The sequence below is a fragment of the Ciona intestinalis genome, chromosome 7 (genome assembly GCF_000224145.3).
Source record: "Ciona intestinalis chromosome 7, KH, whole genome shotgun sequence".
Lineage (NCBI taxonomy): Eukaryota > Metazoa > Chordata > Ascidiacea > Phlebobranchia > Cionidae > Ciona > Ciona intestinalis.
In genome coordinates, this window is record NC_020172.2 from 5,564,400 (window position 1) to 5,582,430 (window position 18,031).

Below are 18,031 nucleotides of genomic sequence, written 5' to 3' on the forward strand. Positions count from 1 at the left end.
CACCCTTCTTTTAAAATAGGCACGAGTGTGTTAACATTTGGTTCCACGTCTCCAACTCTCTTCTGGCACTCATTGTAAATAACACGAAGTTGTTTGAACAGAACTTCAACTTTGTTCAATAAATCTTTCAACTTGTTGATACGTTCTTGTGCATTTCGCTGACCGGTGGCTATCCCATTCGGTAGTTGGCTTAACTTTAATGCCTGGAAATATTCGTTGAGTTATTACATAATATAGTGGGTTGGGGGAAGATGGGACATCTTTTTATTCTATTCTCTCGTACATTTTGGTAGTAAACAAAGAACATTCAAAGAATTATAAGACCTTTTCCTTGCGACTTTCATAGACAGTTGTTGATTGTTTAAAACACGACCAGGATATTTATATATTTTGTGCTAAAGGTGTCCCATCTTCCCCCACCCCACTATATAAATTTATATTTATGGTTTCGATAACAATAACAAAAGATTGGCACCAACAGCAGTTGTAGACATGTAAGAATGATTTCTTTACTTGTTGTGGTCCATGACCCCCTGCTAGGTCAATAAAATACCCTAGATTTGTTTTAACATATTTGGCATTACAATGTGTTCGTTTATTAGGTTGCTATACAGTATGATCTTAATATAACATAACTTATAATTTAGATGCACGCATAGGAACAAGCTTTGCACGTTACAGCATAAACCTATTAATTATAATAAATAACCAAACAAAACGGTGTTTTTACTTGGAATATTTCTTGTGCTTTTTGTGCTATATCTTGTACAATGTCTTGCCCAGCTTGATATAATGACACGGGGTTGAATTCGACGGCGCTCTGACTTCGTCTTGGTTCTTCCTGCATATGTGCCATATTCAATCGTTATGCGTGTGATTTAGGCAGTATATAGGACCAGCAAAATTAGTTTAATTGCGTATATCAAGACGTCTTTACGATTTCCCGTTAACACATAACGATGAACGTTATAAACTGTGCACATGAAGTTAGACATACACAATTACACATGTCTTTGCTCTTGGCTAAATGTTAATTTCAAATTATATTCTAAAATTACATAAATCGTATTTTATAAAGTTTGTAAAAAAGTTTTAAAATAATATTATGCATCAATTTTAAACGATAGCTTTTATAATTACACAAATTTAGTATAAATAATAAAGCTAGACCCCAATTATGAACTAATGAATAGTTGTGATAATGTAACCGCTCATGCGAATCAAAAAAAAAGAGAAAAAGGCAAATTTCCAACGTTTTTTTATTATTCGTCTAGAGCCTTATAGCGAAAGGTGTAATTTGTGTGTAAAAAAATACGATTTTAGTTTACGTATTCTAACAAAATATAGCAAAAATGGCTGTGGACATGGAGTTGCGTAAAGCGTTTTCTGATTTGCAAATGAAAATGGTTGACACACAAAATCAAATGCGAATTTCTGACGGTCAAATTAATGCTATGATGGTGGAAAAAAAGAAAACAGAACTCGCTATTTCAGAAGTCTCCTCTGTGCCCGAAGACGCCAAAATGTACGAATCAGTTGGGCGAATGTTCGTGCTGGAGCCAAAGGCTACAGTCATGAAGAATTTGGAAGCCCAACATAAATTAACAGACACGAAAATTAAGGAATTAGAAGCAAAAAAACTGTACCTTGAAAAAAGTGTAAAAAGCAGTGAAGAGAATTTGAGGGAAATGGTTTTACAAAGAAGGAAATGAGTTGAAATATTTGGACATATTGAATATTATTGGGTTTACTAAAAATGGAGAAATTAAAGTCTCTATATGTATTATCTGGTTCTATTTGTATGGACACAGTTAAACATTACATTGATTATGTGTTGCTATGTCACTGGTAGTAAAAACTGTTTCTTGAATGTTGTTTTTAAAGTGTGACTGTTGCATATGCGGAGGCATCCATGTTGTGACTTCATCTGTGTTTCTTATTATACTACATTAAACATATCGTATAGTAGGGTGGGGAAAAACGGGACACCTTTAGCAGATAATATCTAAATATCCTGATCGTGTTTTAAACAATTAACAGCGGTCTATGAAAGTCGTGATGATACGGTTTTATAATTCTTTGAATATTCTTTGTTTGAGGAAGAAAAAATAGAATGGAAATGTGTTCTATCATCCCCCACCCTACTATATGTAACATTACATTGTTATTATTTTAGTGTATATGTTGTATACAAAGGCAGTAATGTTGTAACTGATCTGTCTCTTATTATACAGCAGACACATTTCATGTAGCATTACATTTATTGTGCATGTTCCACATCTACATTAATTTAAAATGCATGTTTCAAAACCCAAGTTGATAAATTCTGTTATTTTTGTTGCAAATTCTATGACTGAATAATACCCATTGTTTTGTAATAATACAGTGATAACGTATTACTTGATAAATTAGACTTATATATTTAATCCACTGCCAGTAAAGGTTCAATCTTTCAATCAACAAATATCATGAATAACAAATTTGATGCGTAAGTTTGTAGCTTCATATTCTACATTGTTAATGTAGTTTTTCCTCCTGTTATTGACACCATCAGTCTTATAACACTTGTGTTCTGTTTCATACACCTCGTGCCCGCTTACAAGTTACCACATATGTAACTTATTTATCCTCGCACGGCGGGGCAACAACAGTCGTTATAACAAAGGTGTTCTGATTCATACACCTCGTGCCCGCTTACAAGTTACCGCGTATGTAATATACGCCTGACAATTTAGACAACTCTATAATGATCGCAGTGTAAAGCAAAAAGTGTCTTGCCCAAGGACACACGACACACCTTCAAAGTGGTAGTATTGTTAACGTATGAAGTAAAACCGTTGTTTTTATTACAGGTTGAAAGACGACGACAGCGGATCAGGATCGGAAGATATTAAAGATGATTCGGCTTGCACATTTGAAGACGTTGAACCAGGTTAGGATACCATCTCATACATTTCAGAGTGCAAACATTTAATTTACTTTTTTTGCTGACCGTGACTCACCATATTATGCTAAATCAGTCTAAGAAATTCAATTTTTATCAAATAACTGTGTGAAGCTCAACTTACCTTGGCAATTTGTTTTTTATGGATGAAATATCACTGGTTAGGTGGGGGGGTGTGTTGTGTGGTAAGGCCTGTTATAAAGAACAGCTGCATGTAGTGGCAATCAATGTAAGCACCTATGGACTACAGCGTTATGCTAACATTGTAGGTATTGTATCAGATACGATTAACCAATTTGTAACTTTTGTAAGTTGTAACTAACCTTTAGCTACACCTCAAGCACAGCAGTAGGTGACCACTTTCAAAGACCAATTTCTTTTTAATTATAATTGTAGCTATTTATGTTGTGCTTATTTGGTATTTAATTTAAAACTTCACCACAGGAGCAGGCGAACACCCCCTCCAATACACTTACTGCTTCTGGTATTCTAAGAAACCACCCGGTAGAAATCAAGACGCTTCAAGCTTCGAGAAAAATATGAAAATTATTGGAACGTTTAGATCGGTGAGTTGAATTACAAAGTAGAATGTGTTGTGTGCAGAAGCGCAACCAGAAGATAAGGGGAGGGGGGTTTAATCAAAAAGATTCAAAAATATTTTTTTAATTGATTTTTTGGGGGGGGTTTAAAAGGGTGGGGACGCGGAACCCTAAACTTGTGTGTTCTTTATAACCATCATTGCAATCCTAAACTGTACAAGGTGAACACCGGGCATAAGTTTGTTTTGGGTTTTAAGCTCTACTGTAAAAATAGTTGGCAAACTTATATCCAGTAAAAGACTGCTGTTACAGTGTTACTGTACAGCATAAATCTCGGGTACAGCTTAAATTTCTTGGAAGCTTCAGCTTTGCATTATTTTTGAATTTATTTATACGCTACAATCTGTATACCCATGTTCTTTTAAATAGGTTGAACAGTTCTGGCGAATTTACAGTCACATGATACGAGCGAATGACTTAACAGGACATAGTGACGTACATGTGTTTAAAGGTGGGATCAAACCTTTGTGGGAGGTGGGTGTATATGGAGGCATACAGGGCTATTAATACTTGTTGTATATTTTGTTCTTTTCTATTCTGTGTGAGTGTGATCCTTGTCAAGGATTTAGAAGTCTGGTATGTAGGCTAGATTTGTCCCTTTACTGCCAAAAAATAATTCACTATCGACTACTATATATATACTAGGCTATAAATGGTTATTTTATTAATACTTAACTAACATACTATATGTACCTTTAAATACTTGTTGTATTTGTATATATACTCTATTCTATGTGTAGGACAGACTGGTATGTAGGCCAGATATGGCCCTTTACTGCAAAAAGTTAAAAATATTTTGCTTGTGTATATTTATAAGAATATATGCTTTGCTGACAGTTTTTGGTGTGTAAATTTGTATAAAAAACTCTGAAGAGCGTTGCAACCAACTGATGGTTATTGTTTTGTTGACAATATGTAAAACTAATCATCAAAAATACTGAAGTATTGGTCAAATACACTGCAACACATATAACAATAAACTTTAAATCAACCTTATGACATCATAACCCAGGACAAAGCCAATAGACTTGGCGGCAAATGGATTGTTCGGTTACGTAAAGGCCTGGTGGCCCGTTGTTGGGAAAACCTCATACTTGCAATGCTGGGTGAACAGTTTATGGTGGGGGACGAGGTGTGCGGGGCGGTTGTGTCTATCAGGTTTCAGGTGAGATGATACACAGCTTTAGCTTGTACGTTAGCATATCATTATTGTCAGATTGTGACATCACGTGTTTTGCACACTAGTTACCCTTATACTTGTTGGGCATGGTAAACACATGCGTTGCTGGCTAATGCCGGTGAAATTGAAAATTCTTGCTTTTTGAAATTATACACCTCATGCTCACTGTCGAGTTATGGGCTTTTTAGTGCCTCATAGTGGCATAAGTGTAAAGGCGCTTTTTTCATAGGCGTTTTTTTATTTTGTACAAAACCTGGGGTGATATTGCTAGTTACACTCATAATCGTCAAACATAGAAAACCTCATTGATTTTCTAAACCCCTATTTCTAAAGTTTGCATTTCAGCCAAAGCACACAGGCAATGAGGCAGCGTTACAATAAGCTTTTCTTTTTTCTTCGCACAACATCTAACCCAAACTTATATTAACAGGAGGACATTATATCGATATGGAATCGGTCGGCAAATGAGAGTCAAGTCACATCGCGCATACGAGACACATTATGTCGCGTACTTAACTTACCCCCCAACACTGTGATGGAGTATAAAACGCATAATGAAAGTCTAAAGTAAGTATATGTGGTTGAAAGTGTTATATTATTGATATGTTGTGTGCTGAATTGGTGTATGCTTATACTTACTGTGTTTGTGGTCTATATGTTATAACATTGATGTGCTAGTTTGTGATATACACTTCATACTTACTGTTGAGCTATAACCTGGGTTTATACTTATAAAGGTTTCCTGTCCTGTGCTTGACAATGAGTGTAACTGCATTTTAACAATGTCACCCCAGCTTTTTGTCACAAGTTGTAAAAAACATGACAAATATCTTATATGTAAGTGCATATGCATATATACTTCCAGGCCCCATGGCTGTGAGACCTCACCCAGGTGAAATAGAATGCATATGTACTGACCACCGGACACACATACATAGGCACTATACACAAGATATACGCAGCGTATATATAACTTCAAACATCCACTAATGCTTTTCTTTCTACAGAGACCGGTCCAGTTTCCGAAACACAGAATTCTTCACTAGATAGCATACACCCCCATTGCAAAGCCGCGTAAATTTTTTACCGCCGTTGATGGCGCTGTTTTGACGTGTATAAGATTTCTATTGACTACTGTAATGCGCTAGATACACGTAACAATACATTGCCAACAATACACATTGTAAAGTCCCTTGTGACGTCATAGTAGCATCAGTCGCAGAGAATGTAGGTAATGTTTGGTCGTCATCGAATTGTTCAACTTATTTCAAAGAATGCGTGGTTCTGTATGGTGGGTAAAGAGGTTTAAGATTTGGTATTTAAAGGGTAAAATAGAACAATAAAGAAAATTTGTTACTTTGGAGATACGGACAGTTTGCTAATGTCTAAAAAAGTGGCTGGTGTGCAGCACGCAGAATAAAATGAGGAAGTATAGCCGTTAGGTGGCGGTCAGAGTAATTTAAACGTTTATTTTACAGCGGGAAAATATATGTGGTCATTTTATAAACTGTAGCTCGTGACCTATTCAATAAAGCTGATATTGTAAGATGTTCTTACCAATAGAAATGCTGAGGCCAGGAGAAGTATCTTCATAACGTTGCTAGTTTTCGCAGAAACTGTGTAGAAAACTCGTAATAACTCCAAGCAAATCTAAAACCCGAAACACCACGAACCACGAAGCGGGTAAAATACAAACAACAAAAAACGGGCTGATTACACTAAAAGCATTGGGTTAAATACTCGCTGTTGTTTCTTGTTTAAAAGGAGATCCACTCTCAGTATATTCGGAAAATGCAAAAGTATATGACGTCACATGTGTTGTGACGTCATACTTACACGTCACGCCGAAGTTTTCGTGATCTTCGTTTAATTTTCGTTAGGGGCGCCCTTCCACCGTTTCCAGATTTCACCAACTTCGGAATTTTTGTCGTCGATAATCTGGGATATAGCGTTGATATTGAGGGTGGGAGAAGATGGGACACCTTTTCATTCTACATTCTCGTCTCATTTGGCGGTAAACAAAGAACATTCAAAGAATTATAAAGTCGCATTCCCACGACTCCCATAGACCGTGGTTAATTGTTTGAAACACGATCAGGATATTTTGATATTGTGTGCTAAAGGTGTCCCACCTCCCCCACCCTACTATATTAAACTAAAGCTATCGGGTAAAATGATCGACGAGAAATTTCAGTCTCGACAGTGTGATTCCGTGGCTATAGCACATGCCTCTGTAACCCAGAGGTTAGGAGCTCGGGGCTCGACGCTGATAAGCGTATGTGTCCTTGGGCAAGACACTTTAAACGCAACTGGCCCAACCCAGTTGTTCCTTGTAACGTGCCCCAGTGGTCAGTCATACAGAAAACATAATCACACACCAAGTTACTACGCAGTATAAGTCGTAAGCAAGCAAGAGGTTTATGGAACAGAACACCCGTCGTATATAACAACTGTCGTTGCCCCATCATACGAACAAGTTGCGTTTATTCATCCTTGATATTTTTGCGACCGATCCCGTTTTTTTTCTCGTTTTTTTACCTGAAACGTCATATTCGCGAAACAGCGGCAGGTTACAGACGGTCCAATCAGAGTCGTTTGTTCGTTTTCTACAAGTTCTGTGACGTCAAACTTCTCACGTATGAAGGTGCACCTGGAACGAATATTACGGGTTTAAAATAACAACTGGATTTGCTTTGGCGTTCCAAAGACAGGTTAAGCAGGCGGGAAATCGTTACAAATCACTACTTATAGCAGATAAAAGAGCTTATGGTGAAATAATGTGGCATTGTGACGACATAGAACAGGACGATTGTTGTAAAATTTGAAATGATGCCAAAATAACACGTGGTGATTGCAATGAAAGAAAGAATGTAAGTTGTATCGTCGCGTGGCGGCGCAATGACAGTAGTTATAACACTGGCGTTCTGTTTCATACACCTCGTGCCCGCTTACCATTTACCACTTATGTAACATTGTGGGTTTTTATTTCTTAAAATATACAATAATTTATAGCTTGATACGTCACCTTTGCTTGACGTCACCGATCACTACGTCAGAGCACGCTTCAGTGACGCGCATGCGCATTAGACCGCAACCACAACAACACAGACATGTGTCGGAGCATCGTACTGGTCTATGAAACTGCAATAATTCCAAACCAAGCGGATCTTTTACAATAATTTTGTAAGCTCTTGCCGGGCCGCAACAATGCACACAACAACAGTGGGAATCTAGAGTGGAAGAAGACGTTTGAGAGGTAATGTATAGGTTTTCTTACGAGTATTTTACTTGGCTTTTTCGCGCTATTGTTTTTAGACATTTGTACAGAAATATCTGTACAAGACCTTTGCAACATATTTTTTCGGTTTAAAAGTGTGTCTGCTGTAATTACTTCTGAAACTTGTAGGCAGGGAAGTACCGGTCATCTCTTTTTGGTCATCTCTTTTTGCAAAAATGGTCATCTCTTTTTTCAAAATGTGCATATGCACGCACCAGTTCTTTGCAGTGCGTCTAGCTATCCTTCTGTGACTGGCAACCATGAATAAGTCACACAGGTTCCCACCCACAAGGAATATAAGTATAGACCAAACAGTTTATAATACAACACCTTCAACAGCCTTATACATCAGCTTTCCATCTTGATCTGTGATGTCATAATCCTGTTTTCCGCTACAAATTGTTCCTGCGGCCACAAGGGGTATAAAATAAAACACAAAGCTTACATAAACTTTATTTCTTGGCAGGCAGGCATTGCAAAACACCTTTGCTAATAATCTAAACTGCTCATCCAATTAGGATACAATAAAAATAATGTTAAAAACCTAATACACAAGTCAAATTCAATAAAGAAAACAGAAAACATAAAAATATACAACAAAAAGATATTTAAAACAGATAAAACAACCCCTCCTTTTACAAAACCTAACACACAAATCATATACAACAAAGACAATACAAACCATAATAGTCTAAAGGTATAAAATAAAAATTAAGGTATATATATAACAAAAATAAAGACAATTCCACCCACCTTTCACGTTTCTATGCACATGTAAGTGTCTTGCATCGGATAAATCAGACATTTTCTCCAAAACATGTTGCCCTGGTTTTGGTTTCCGAATCCAAACATTTTCCGACAAATGTTTTTCTCTCACGATCGCATGCGGTTGTGATGTCACTGCTAATGACATCACAATATATTTTGTTTAAAGTTCCAAAAAAGCTTTTAAAAAATTTTTTCTAACTTTAAAAAATAAAAACAAATTTTCCAACCGTAAAAACTTTAAATTTTTAGATTCAAAAGCTCCCAGCTTAATCCTGCTGCTAAAAACTATAGTTCCAAAAAAATTTAAACATAATGTTTCCAACTTTGTACTACTTTTGTAAAACTAGAGTGTTGGGAATAGTTTGTTTAACCCTTTGTTACATAACAGTGATAAGACTGTATTATCCATGGTTGTAAAACATTAGGTTAGTTGTTGTGGAGATAGGAATAACACAGAAGCTTGTAATAACAAACTATGTGTTGGGGAGGACTTAACTATTTGAGGTTTTGTATTAAATATTTGTTTGCTTTGCCTTTTATTTCCAAAGTTAGAATTTCTAGTCTGCCTTTTTATTAAATTAACCCATAATCTGGGATATTTTCAAAACCAACATGTATTTTTTCATATAAAATTAATATGTAATTGTGGGGTAAGATCACTAAGATGGAACATCTTTATCACGTAATATTTAAATATCTGTGTTTTTAAAATAATTAACAGAGGTCTATGGGAGTCGTGAGGATACGTTTTTATAATTCATGAAATGTTTTTTGTTTACTACCAAATGGAAGGAAAAAATAGAATGAAAAGTTGTTCCATCTCCCCCCACCCTACTGTATATAGATATATTTATATATATAGGACCCATTGTCTTTATTTTTAAACAGTATGGCTGTATGGCATTTTCATAATATGCCCATATTTTGTTAGAAGGATAGTCACTGAAAAAAGGGGACTTTTATTGTGGGCGTGCCCGGTGCCCACTTCCACCTGTGTAATGCTATGGTAAATATAATCTTCCCTTAGCCTTTGATAGTGTTGTATGTACTTAGGTAATGTACAAATTTGGTATCAAAACACCCAAGTACATGATTATGGGTTGTTATGTACCAGTTGCCCTTGTTGTCTATTATTTCCTGTTCTAGTATGCAATTGACATCACAAACACGTGTCCATTGTTACAACAATGCACTTTATGAGGTCATAGAGTAGTAATGGGGATAACGTGCCGCAATTTGTGAGCGAGATTTTCCGCTTGTCTGGCTACAACAGGTGCTAAAATAGGGGTTAGGGGTTCGCTGGATAACTCCTAAATTCTTTGGATTTGTACGACATATTTGTATCTGTCTAGAGACAAAATGTTTCGCTTTTAAAATTTATTGTAGAAATCGGTAAAAATTGATTAAAAACTGAACTCTTTAAATATAAAAGGCAGGTTGGTCGATGCATTGCTACTCAAACTGGGGTTTATGTCACTATATAAAAGTAGGTAGTTACTTACTGGCCAATTAATTTAAGATATTTTTTTTGTTTTAATATTAAAATAAATGCATGTGCGTTTAATATTTTTGACTATTCTAAATGGGTGAGGTCCCACAGCTTGGCACGCCATTGGACTTGGGATTTAGACCAGAGTTGCCAATTACTTCAACACCCAGACATTGTTAACATGCATTAAAAGCAATTTGCTTTCAACGTTTAGTTTGAGTAGCACTGACTTGTTCAATATTAGGTAACATGTTGTAATTAAAATACTGACAAGGAAACACTTATATAGGCAGTAACCCTAAAGTAATTAAAACACAAATAAAGTGAACATGGAACTTGTCATAAAGGCAACTATGTGTATACTGTGTGTAACGTGGTGTAGAGGCAAGGCACTGTGTGGTAAATATACCCAATCAGTGTGATAATCCAATGTGTTAGGGGTTGGAGAATATACTTAACTGTCACCAATAAAAACAAAACTTAATGTGATAGAAAATTGAAATAAATGGGCCATGTATAAGAGCTTGATGTGTTTTTATATTGTAAATTGTTTAAAGCCTTGACGAAGAATTTTTTTGTGTTAGGTTCATAAAATTGTCATCATTATGGAACATCAAGTTCTTTAAATTTCCGTTAATTCTCCGTTTCATTAATCACATGATCGGAAGATTGCATGAGGCTGCTGTTCACGTTGGAGACTATTTTCTCGACAACGTTTTGTCGTAGTTTTGGTTCTGGTTCAGGGGATTTCCGAGGCCGACCTTTTGGCTTCAGTTGTGAGTCGACAATGGACCCGTTTAGTTGGCTCTGCGATTAATGTTAATTAATTAAAAATTGAAAAAGATTATAGTTTCGGTTAGCCTTACGTTATAGTCACAAAATAACCCATTTTATTTGTAAATCCAAGTAAAAAAACAAAGATTAAACCTATTGAACATTTAATTAAAAATAACAGTTAAATGTTATGTTGTAACAACTGGTAATTAAATGAAATAATTAAACTTAAAAAATGGATATTAAAAAAATCTGTTAAAATGAACCAAGTTATCACGCGCTGTGAGTGAATACACCCTGCACTGTTAATTAATTATCGTATGTTTATGTTGTAACAATCGGGTAATTATCCTCCCGATTACGCGAAGATTATGTGGTCATAATGCAAGGTTTAACTTTAAGGTCATATGGAGTACACGGTGGTACAAAAGTCGTGCATGTTGATATCAATAACATCGTTAACGGATGTACATCTAAGTATGTTTGCTTATTAAACACCAGAGCATGTGGTGTATTGCGAATGTGTGTCGTTGGGATGGATGTAAATTTTTAAACGGATTAAACGAAATGAACGAAATTGTTTAAATTTGTAATGAGTGTTGGAATTTTTGTTTAAGAACCTAAAAGGGTTGTATAACTGACAACTGTGTTACAACATATATCTACTGGTATAAGTTTATTAAAGTAATAGTTTTATAATAATTTATTACAATATATATAATTTTAAAACGGTTAAAATTAAATGTACGGAATTGTTGGGACTTAAAAAAATCTGACATTGTTTTTGTTAAGCTTTTTAAACTTGATAATGTGTATTTGCAATTCGGTGACTTTGATATTCTGTCTATTAAGATAATGGTAGAAACATTTTTAGACATTTTTTTCGGTATTTTACTCAAAATGTCGGGAATTCCTACTGGGGGTGTGGAACCATTCATGCATGGCACTAATGCAATAATGATGTAATAATGTGCCACGCGACGTGTATTTACCGAGTTCCCGTTTTAACTTTCATCTTATCCATTTTAACGTCAACCTACTTAAAGTACTTCATGTCAGCTTAAATATCAATTATTGAGTTTTTGAACTTGCTGTTTCAGCTCATGCAAACCAAAATATCAGCCCCACGATTGCTAAAAGGCCGATTATAAGCTATTACCTCTCTCAGCGGTTACTAAACTAATATCAACTACCAGTAAACTGTTTGTTCATTTTTTCGCAGGTGTAATTTTTAAATCATTGAAACAACGGCGGTGTTAAAAGGGCCCCCCTTGCCTTACATGGCAACATTCTTGACCAAGTAGAAAGTTTCCTACTGTACAATGTGGTTGTATAACTGATTGATTATTGTTGAGATTTTAGTGTGTTTGCAACCTAAATGGTTGATTTTCTTTATTATTTCCAAATATCATTCAAGCCCAATCCCTACCTGTTTTTTCCACTTCATTCTTCTGTTCTGATACCAAGTCTTCACTTGTAGTTGAGTAAGGCCCAATGTTTCTGCGAGTTCCATACGATCTGGTGTTGACAAATACTTCTTCTGTTCAAACTTTCGTTCCAGCCCCATTAGTTGTAACTCAGTGAACACGGTTCTACTGCGGCGACATTTCTTCGACTTCGTGTCCTAGGAATTGAAAAAATTATAATAAAATTTTGTTTGGCTGACAGCTAGTTTTACCAAGTATCAACAAAACAATAACCTTGAATTGGTTGCACCACTTTTCACAGGTGTTTATATAAGTTAAGTTGTATTTGACCGACACTTTAGTATTTTTGGCAGCTAGTTTTACAAAGTGTTAACATAACAATAACTTTTAGTTGTACCACTTTTCACAGGTGTTTATGTATTTAACATTATTTTAATTAAAAATGCGTTTAATTTAGCATATTCCTTATTTGTTAGTATTTTCTTTGTTAATCTTACAATACTTTTCCCACAGGTTCTCACCCCATTATTTGAGTTATCGCTCGGACTCGACGCTTCCCTTCGAAGATAAACCGGTAGCCCAGATACATTATCGTACGCCTGGTGGTTGAACCTCGCTAGCGACATCGAGTGTCTTCGTATCGCTGCGCCCCCGGTTGCCGATAGCAATGGAGGGGTGGTGGGCTTTATTTGGGGGTCGACGAGGTAAGATGGGCCAGAGCTTGATGGTTTACGAGAGGGTAGTTTGGACTGCGAGTAAAGATAACCGGCGTTGGAGAGGATTCCATGTAAGTTGGGAAGATAATCTGTGGTTATGGATTTAACATTAATGTTATAACAAACTTGGCATTAAAATCACATTACGAATATATTATTCAAATTATTATTATAAAACTTATATATAAAAACGATTTTTAAACCTGGGATTTACACTGTATTACTCAGTAAAAGTTGTATTATAGAGAATAGGTAAATTTTTGTGTTTTTTGCACATTATTACAACCCTCGAATTAAATCAAAAAGTTGGGTTCCATTAAGCCTGTGACAGTATCATAGAACCAGGTACCAAACCTGGGTGAGCAAAAGCAGCATTTTTAAAAGTTTTTAGTCTGGCGCCGTGGCAAAGTCGTTAGTGCGCCTGCCTATAACCGATAGGTACTGGGTTCAAGGCTCATCGCTGCTGCCGTTGTGGGCGTATGTAGATGGGCTTAGTAGTTTATATTGTCCCAATAGGCATATGTATCAAAATTGTGGCATATACACCAACATCTTTTATTCAATATAATGTTTACCTGATATATTGTCATATGATACAGTGGATGCTGATGGTATTTGTTGTTGTTGTAGATAAAGTTGTTGTTGTTGTTGTGCTAATACTGCCGCAGCGAGTAGGTTGGCTTGGTTGTTGGAATACTGTGGTGAATTAAACCATTACCAGTTAGTAGTTACAGTAATAATGTTAATAATCACCCACATACTTGGTAACTTGTAAGTGGGCACGAAGTGTATGAAACAGAACACCTATGTTATAACAACTGTCATTGCCCCGCCATGCGAGGATAAATAAGTTACATACGTGGTAACTTGTAAGCGGGAACGAGGTGTATGAAACAGAACACCTGTGTTATAACGACTGTCTTTTTTTCGGCCACGCGAGGATAAAGTAAGTTACATTCCCGTTCTAATTTAATTTTTGCATTTGCAGTAGTCTCATTATAAAATTATTTAATAAACATAAAATCATATTTTCCAACCTGTTGATACAAAACCGCTAGGTGGGGTGAGAGAGGGGTTAAAGGTGAAATTCCACCCAATGAGGAGAGAGAGAAAAACCTGTTCGGGTCAAGAGGCGATGGGACCCTTTCGACTTGGGACCCATAATGTGAGCATGAGGCGCTAAATGTTTTGTTTGTTTTTGAATCGTCTTCTGTGACGTCATCGTCGCTATGACGTCGGTAACTAACGGGTCTGAACGACCGTTGGTCGTTCGAGCTTGTACGTCGCTCCACGTCACTGAAGTGTTCCCGTGCGTTTCCCGTTTCTTCTGAATTTTTCCGAAAAAATAATCCCGGAGAATTTTTTCGTTTTCGGTCGTTTTCCAATGACGTAACAGCTGCGGATAAATTTATATTTAATACGATTGGTTGGAGTAAGATGGTCCATGTAATATATACGCGTTGGGGTGAGATGGTCCATGTTTTCATTCTGTTTTATCGTCGCATTTGGTAGTAAACAAAATATGTTCACAGAATGATAAAACCGTATCTTCACGACTCTAAAAGGGCGTTGTTATTTTTTAAAACCAAAAATAGTAAATATGTTATAATACCCATATTCCATCTTACCCCACAGTGCCAAACATTCACGCAATAATTGATTAACAGTAGGTTTGTGATGTCATAATACACAATAATATGATTGATGTCTATATACCGACTCAGCTTTATCTGATCTGACAAGCAACTCCAGTTTAAACCGCAAATGTAAGCACATTAAGCAGTAATATGATCGCAGGGTGAAACGATTACGACGATTTTTAACATGTTTGTTGCCTAAGTGTCATTTCTATAGCATTTAGATAACGACGGCCGTGAAATGGATCAAAAACAAAACTCATCGTGGTAGAATCAATGAAAACTTTTCGCGTATCCGTTCTAATCGTTTAAGATCAAACAATTTCCAGCTCAAAGACCGATTTCTGTATAACCGATCTCGCTACGTGTAATCCGTTCTAGCACCGCATCTGTTTATTGATATCCTCGCGTGGTGAGCGACCGAATTCATTAACTTCAGTTATCATGTCATCTCGGCGTAACTTGTTAATGAGTATAAGTGAAAATCCTTGTTTTCAAACGTAGGTCGTGTTCAACGCATCACGATCGCGGCTTATGATGTGGTTTTGATGTCATCCATTTTAACGATCGGCGAAGCAGTGTGCGGCAGTTTAACAAGGCGGATTTCGGATCTGCTAAGCTGTCAATCACGCAAGTCACAACATATTGGCGGGGCGGTAATGAGATATTGGTGAGCGCTTATCACGTCATAATCGACATTCATCTCCGCAGTTCAAACCGTAACAACAAACATAAAAATCTCGCAGTTTGAACTTTCTTCGTCCCCGTTTCATAAGCGCATTGCGATAAGGCCATACGTCACATAACGGTAAATATTTTACAAAATCTACACCCACTGCCTTAATTGGTAAAGATTGAACGCGATAAGAAATAACAACGTAAACTACAGTCGTTGGAATATATTAATGTTTGCAACCTTTTTCAGCCTACTGTTTTTACTATGCAAACTTTTGTTCCGGTTTCACATAAATTTGTTTTATTAAACATAACTCAGTATAGAAATAAAGTTAATGTTTTTGTGTCCGCGCCCATTTTACTATATAGATACGTTTTATTTATCTCTTCTTTAACCAATTATTTATGGTATTTTTTATTCATACGCGGGTTTTAACGAGTTTCGCGTTACTTCCAGTATATTGGTTTTTGATCTTTGCTGCCGTAATCAAAGAAATAAATAAACAACAAAATAAATTTTCTATTTTTTTGGTAATTTATATTTTGATTAATATTTTGAATTGCAATTAATTTAATTTTAGTTACAAACAATTCAATAAATTATCTGTTAAACAGATAATTTATCTTTGTAATAAATTCACGCAAATGTAAAATAAATATAAATGATTTTTTTATTATTCTTAACAATATACGATGAAAACAATTTCAAAATACCGCAAAAATAATTCGCGTAACTATCTTATGAACTCTAATAAGCATTTATTCTTTTCTTATGCAAAACCCATAAAAATAATTTCTAAAATTTCACAGTGGTCCAAAACTCAACGAATTTTGACTTTAACTTTCGTGGCATGTCACTCACAAAAGTATAACACGACCTTGACGTTCACAGGGCTTAATATTTGTTGTTATTAAAGTCTAATCGTCCAAGGGGGTCCATTGCCGCATGGTTTCGGATTTAATTAAGACAATTTCCGTGCAAGTTCTGCGATAATGTCAATCTAGTGAGCAGTATGGTTTATGCATGCTGTCGTGGCGGTTCTTCAAATAAAAGTAAAGGGGAATTATGCAGGGTTTACTGTGTGGTCCCAAAAAGAGTGTTTCCTTACTTTTTATTTAAACTTTTTGGAATGCCGTACTTTTTATTTAATAAAAATGAAATTCCTCATTTTTTCATTTTTTTGCAGTGTCGTCCTTTTTTTAATGAGAAGTTTTTGTTTTAATTCTAGTGACTTAACTTTGTTTAAAATAAAATAACCGTATATAACTTATTTATTCTGACGTGGCATGGTAATTAAAGTCGTTATAACACGGCTGTTCTGTTTCATACACCTCGTGCCCGGTTACGAGTTACCACTTATGTAACTTTGTATAGGTTTTGCTAAGACGGTTCATGTTTTTATGTTTGTCACGTAATTAATTTAAATATTACGCTATAATTAAACACGTTTATTCGGTTTCAATCGCTTAGTTGATTGCAATTAGAAATTAACACGCTCGATTAATTCAATCACATTTAAATCACTTTATTCGGTATTTTTTTATAAAAATTAACAAAATTAAATGTTCGTCGCATAATAGTGTTTTCTGTATGTTATATTAAAATAGTAAATCTATTTTAAATTCGGAAAACTTAGCTGAATGCGTTTTATAATGTATATAGACCTTTTTCCTTACTTTAATTTATATTTCGTTATTTTCCTTTTTGATTTTATTAGAATATAATTTCAGTTATTTTTTGATGACATCGCAATGAAATTTATTCTAGAATAAACACACAAATAATTGTAGAATGTTATTGTTTACTCACAATGGGAACCTGGAGACAAAATGGCGTCGACTCCAAACCGAAGGTTCAGCGAGATTTGTGACGTCACTGGATTCTGTGACGTCACATCCTCCAAGCTTTCTGATGACGAACGATCCTCTCGTCGTCGGATGATTTCGGATTTCTGTTTCGGATATGTTCGGAATTTTCTTTCAGAGTTTTCGCGGGCGTTTAGAATATCATCAATCCGAAATGAGGAAATTTTATTTTCCGGAATTTCTTCCGATTGTTCGACTTCCGGTGGCGACGACGACCGCGCTTCGTGTTGTGACGTCACAGTAGCGTCAAACGCACTTCCATTTTCTTGCATTCTAAAGTTCTGATATATTGGTAATTGTAGAATCCCTCTATAATCGCCGTGTTCGCGAAACAGAATATTCCCTCTGTCGCGTTCCATTATCACAAGTGATGACGTAATAAACAAAACATCTTAATAGCGATTGATGAAATTTCCTAAAGAAACAATAATTCGTGAATTTAATTTAAACAGCGTAAGATAGTTTTGTGGGGATTCCACTTTCTAAAATGGACGAATGAAGTTTTGAGGCTCTGGGTTCGATTCTCGGTCTTAGTACCACTACATAATAATTCTCCTTTGGCCTTGTAATACAGTAGGGTGGGGGAAGATGGGACACCTTCAGCACATAATATCTAAATATCCTGATCGTGTTTTAAACAATTATCAACGGTCTATGGGAGTCGTGAGAATACGCGGTT

At 35.8% G+C, this 18,031-nt stretch overlaps 6 protein-coding genes across 7 annotated transcripts in view; 2 read left to right on the forward strand and 4 right to left on the reverse strand.

Moving 5' to 3' along the window:
• The window catches only part of LOC100181710 (mediator of RNA polymerase II transcription subunit 30-like), a 2,589-nt gene extending 1,510 nt beyond the window's left edge, over nt 1-1,079 (reverse strand). Inside the window, exons 1-2 of one of the 2 annotated variants that reach the window (XM_018812509.2) lie at nt 731-1,079; nt 4-203 (exon numbers count right to left, since the gene is read on the reverse strand). In XM_018812509.2, coding sequence (XP_018668054.1) covers nt 4-203; nt 731-856 — 326 coding nt within the window. In that variant the 5' untranslated portion in view covers nt 857-1,079. The remainder of the gene's footprint in view (nt 1-3; nt 204-730) is intronic. The other variant, XM_002126619.5, reaches the window with a different exon arrangement.
• A 166-nt stretch (nt 1,080-1,245) lies between these two features.
• Nucleotides 1,246-2,386, forward strand: LOC100184088 (prefoldin subunit 1-like). The gene has a single exon (XM_026835306.1). It carries the CDS (start codon nt 1,353-1,355, stop codon nt 1,710-1,712), a length of 360 nt encoding a protein of 119 aa, XP_026691107.1. The 5' UTR covers nt 1,246-1,352; the 3' UTR covers nt 1,713-2,386.
• LOC101242392 (eukaryotic translation initiation factor 4E type 2) lies at nt 2,364-5,902 on the forward strand. The gene is made up of 7 exons (XM_004226181.4): nt 2,364-2,488; nt 2,853-2,932; nt 3,389-3,510; nt 3,913-4,017; nt 4,556-4,708; nt 5,154-5,290; nt 5,731-5,902. The coding sequence occupies exons 1-7, from the start codon at nt 2,469-2,471 to the stop codon at nt 5,771-5,773; spliced, it is 660 nt and encodes a 219-aa protein (XP_004226229.1). The 5' UTR covers nt 2,364-2,468; the 3' UTR covers nt 5,774-5,902.
• Nucleotides 5,805-9,410, reverse strand: LOC101242405 (phospholipid scramblase 1-like). The gene is made up of 7 exons (XM_004226182.3): nt 8,754-9,410; nt 8,331-8,405; nt 7,749-7,953; nt 7,262-7,373; nt 6,560-6,661; nt 6,281-6,339; nt 5,805-6,007 (listed from the first exon to the last, which is right to left on the reverse strand). Exons 1-5 carry the CDS (start codon nt 8,911-8,913, stop codon nt 6,590-6,592), a joined length of 624 nt encoding a protein of 207 aa, XP_004226230.1. The 5' UTR covers nt 8,914-9,410; the 3' UTR covers nt 5,805-6,007; nt 6,281-6,339; nt 6,560-6,589.
• Nucleotides 9,411-9,645: 235 nt separating this feature from the next.
• Nucleotides 9,646-12,723, reverse strand: LOC100180227 (homeobox protein BarH-like 1). Its single transcript, XM_026835307.1, has 2 exons — nt 12,461-12,723; nt 9,646-11,064 (listed from the first exon to the last, which is right to left on the reverse strand). The coding sequence occupies exons 1-2, from the start codon at nt 12,596-12,598 to the stop codon at nt 10,891-10,893; spliced, it is 312 nt and encodes a 103-aa protein (XP_026691108.1). The 5' UTR covers nt 12,599-12,723; the 3' UTR covers nt 9,646-10,890.
• Nucleotides 12,624-17,956, reverse strand: LOC113474035. The gene is made up of 5 exons (XM_026835133.1): nt 17,297-17,956; nt 14,212-14,570; nt 13,750-13,870; nt 12,961-13,263; nt 12,624-12,655 (listed from the first exon to the last, which is right to left on the reverse strand). The coding sequence occupies exons 1-5, from the start codon at nt 17,709-17,711 to the stop codon at nt 12,624-12,626; spliced, it is 1,230 nt and encodes a 409-aa protein (XP_026690934.1). The 5' UTR covers nt 17,712-17,956.
• Nucleotides 17,957-18,031: the final 75 nt, after the last annotated feature.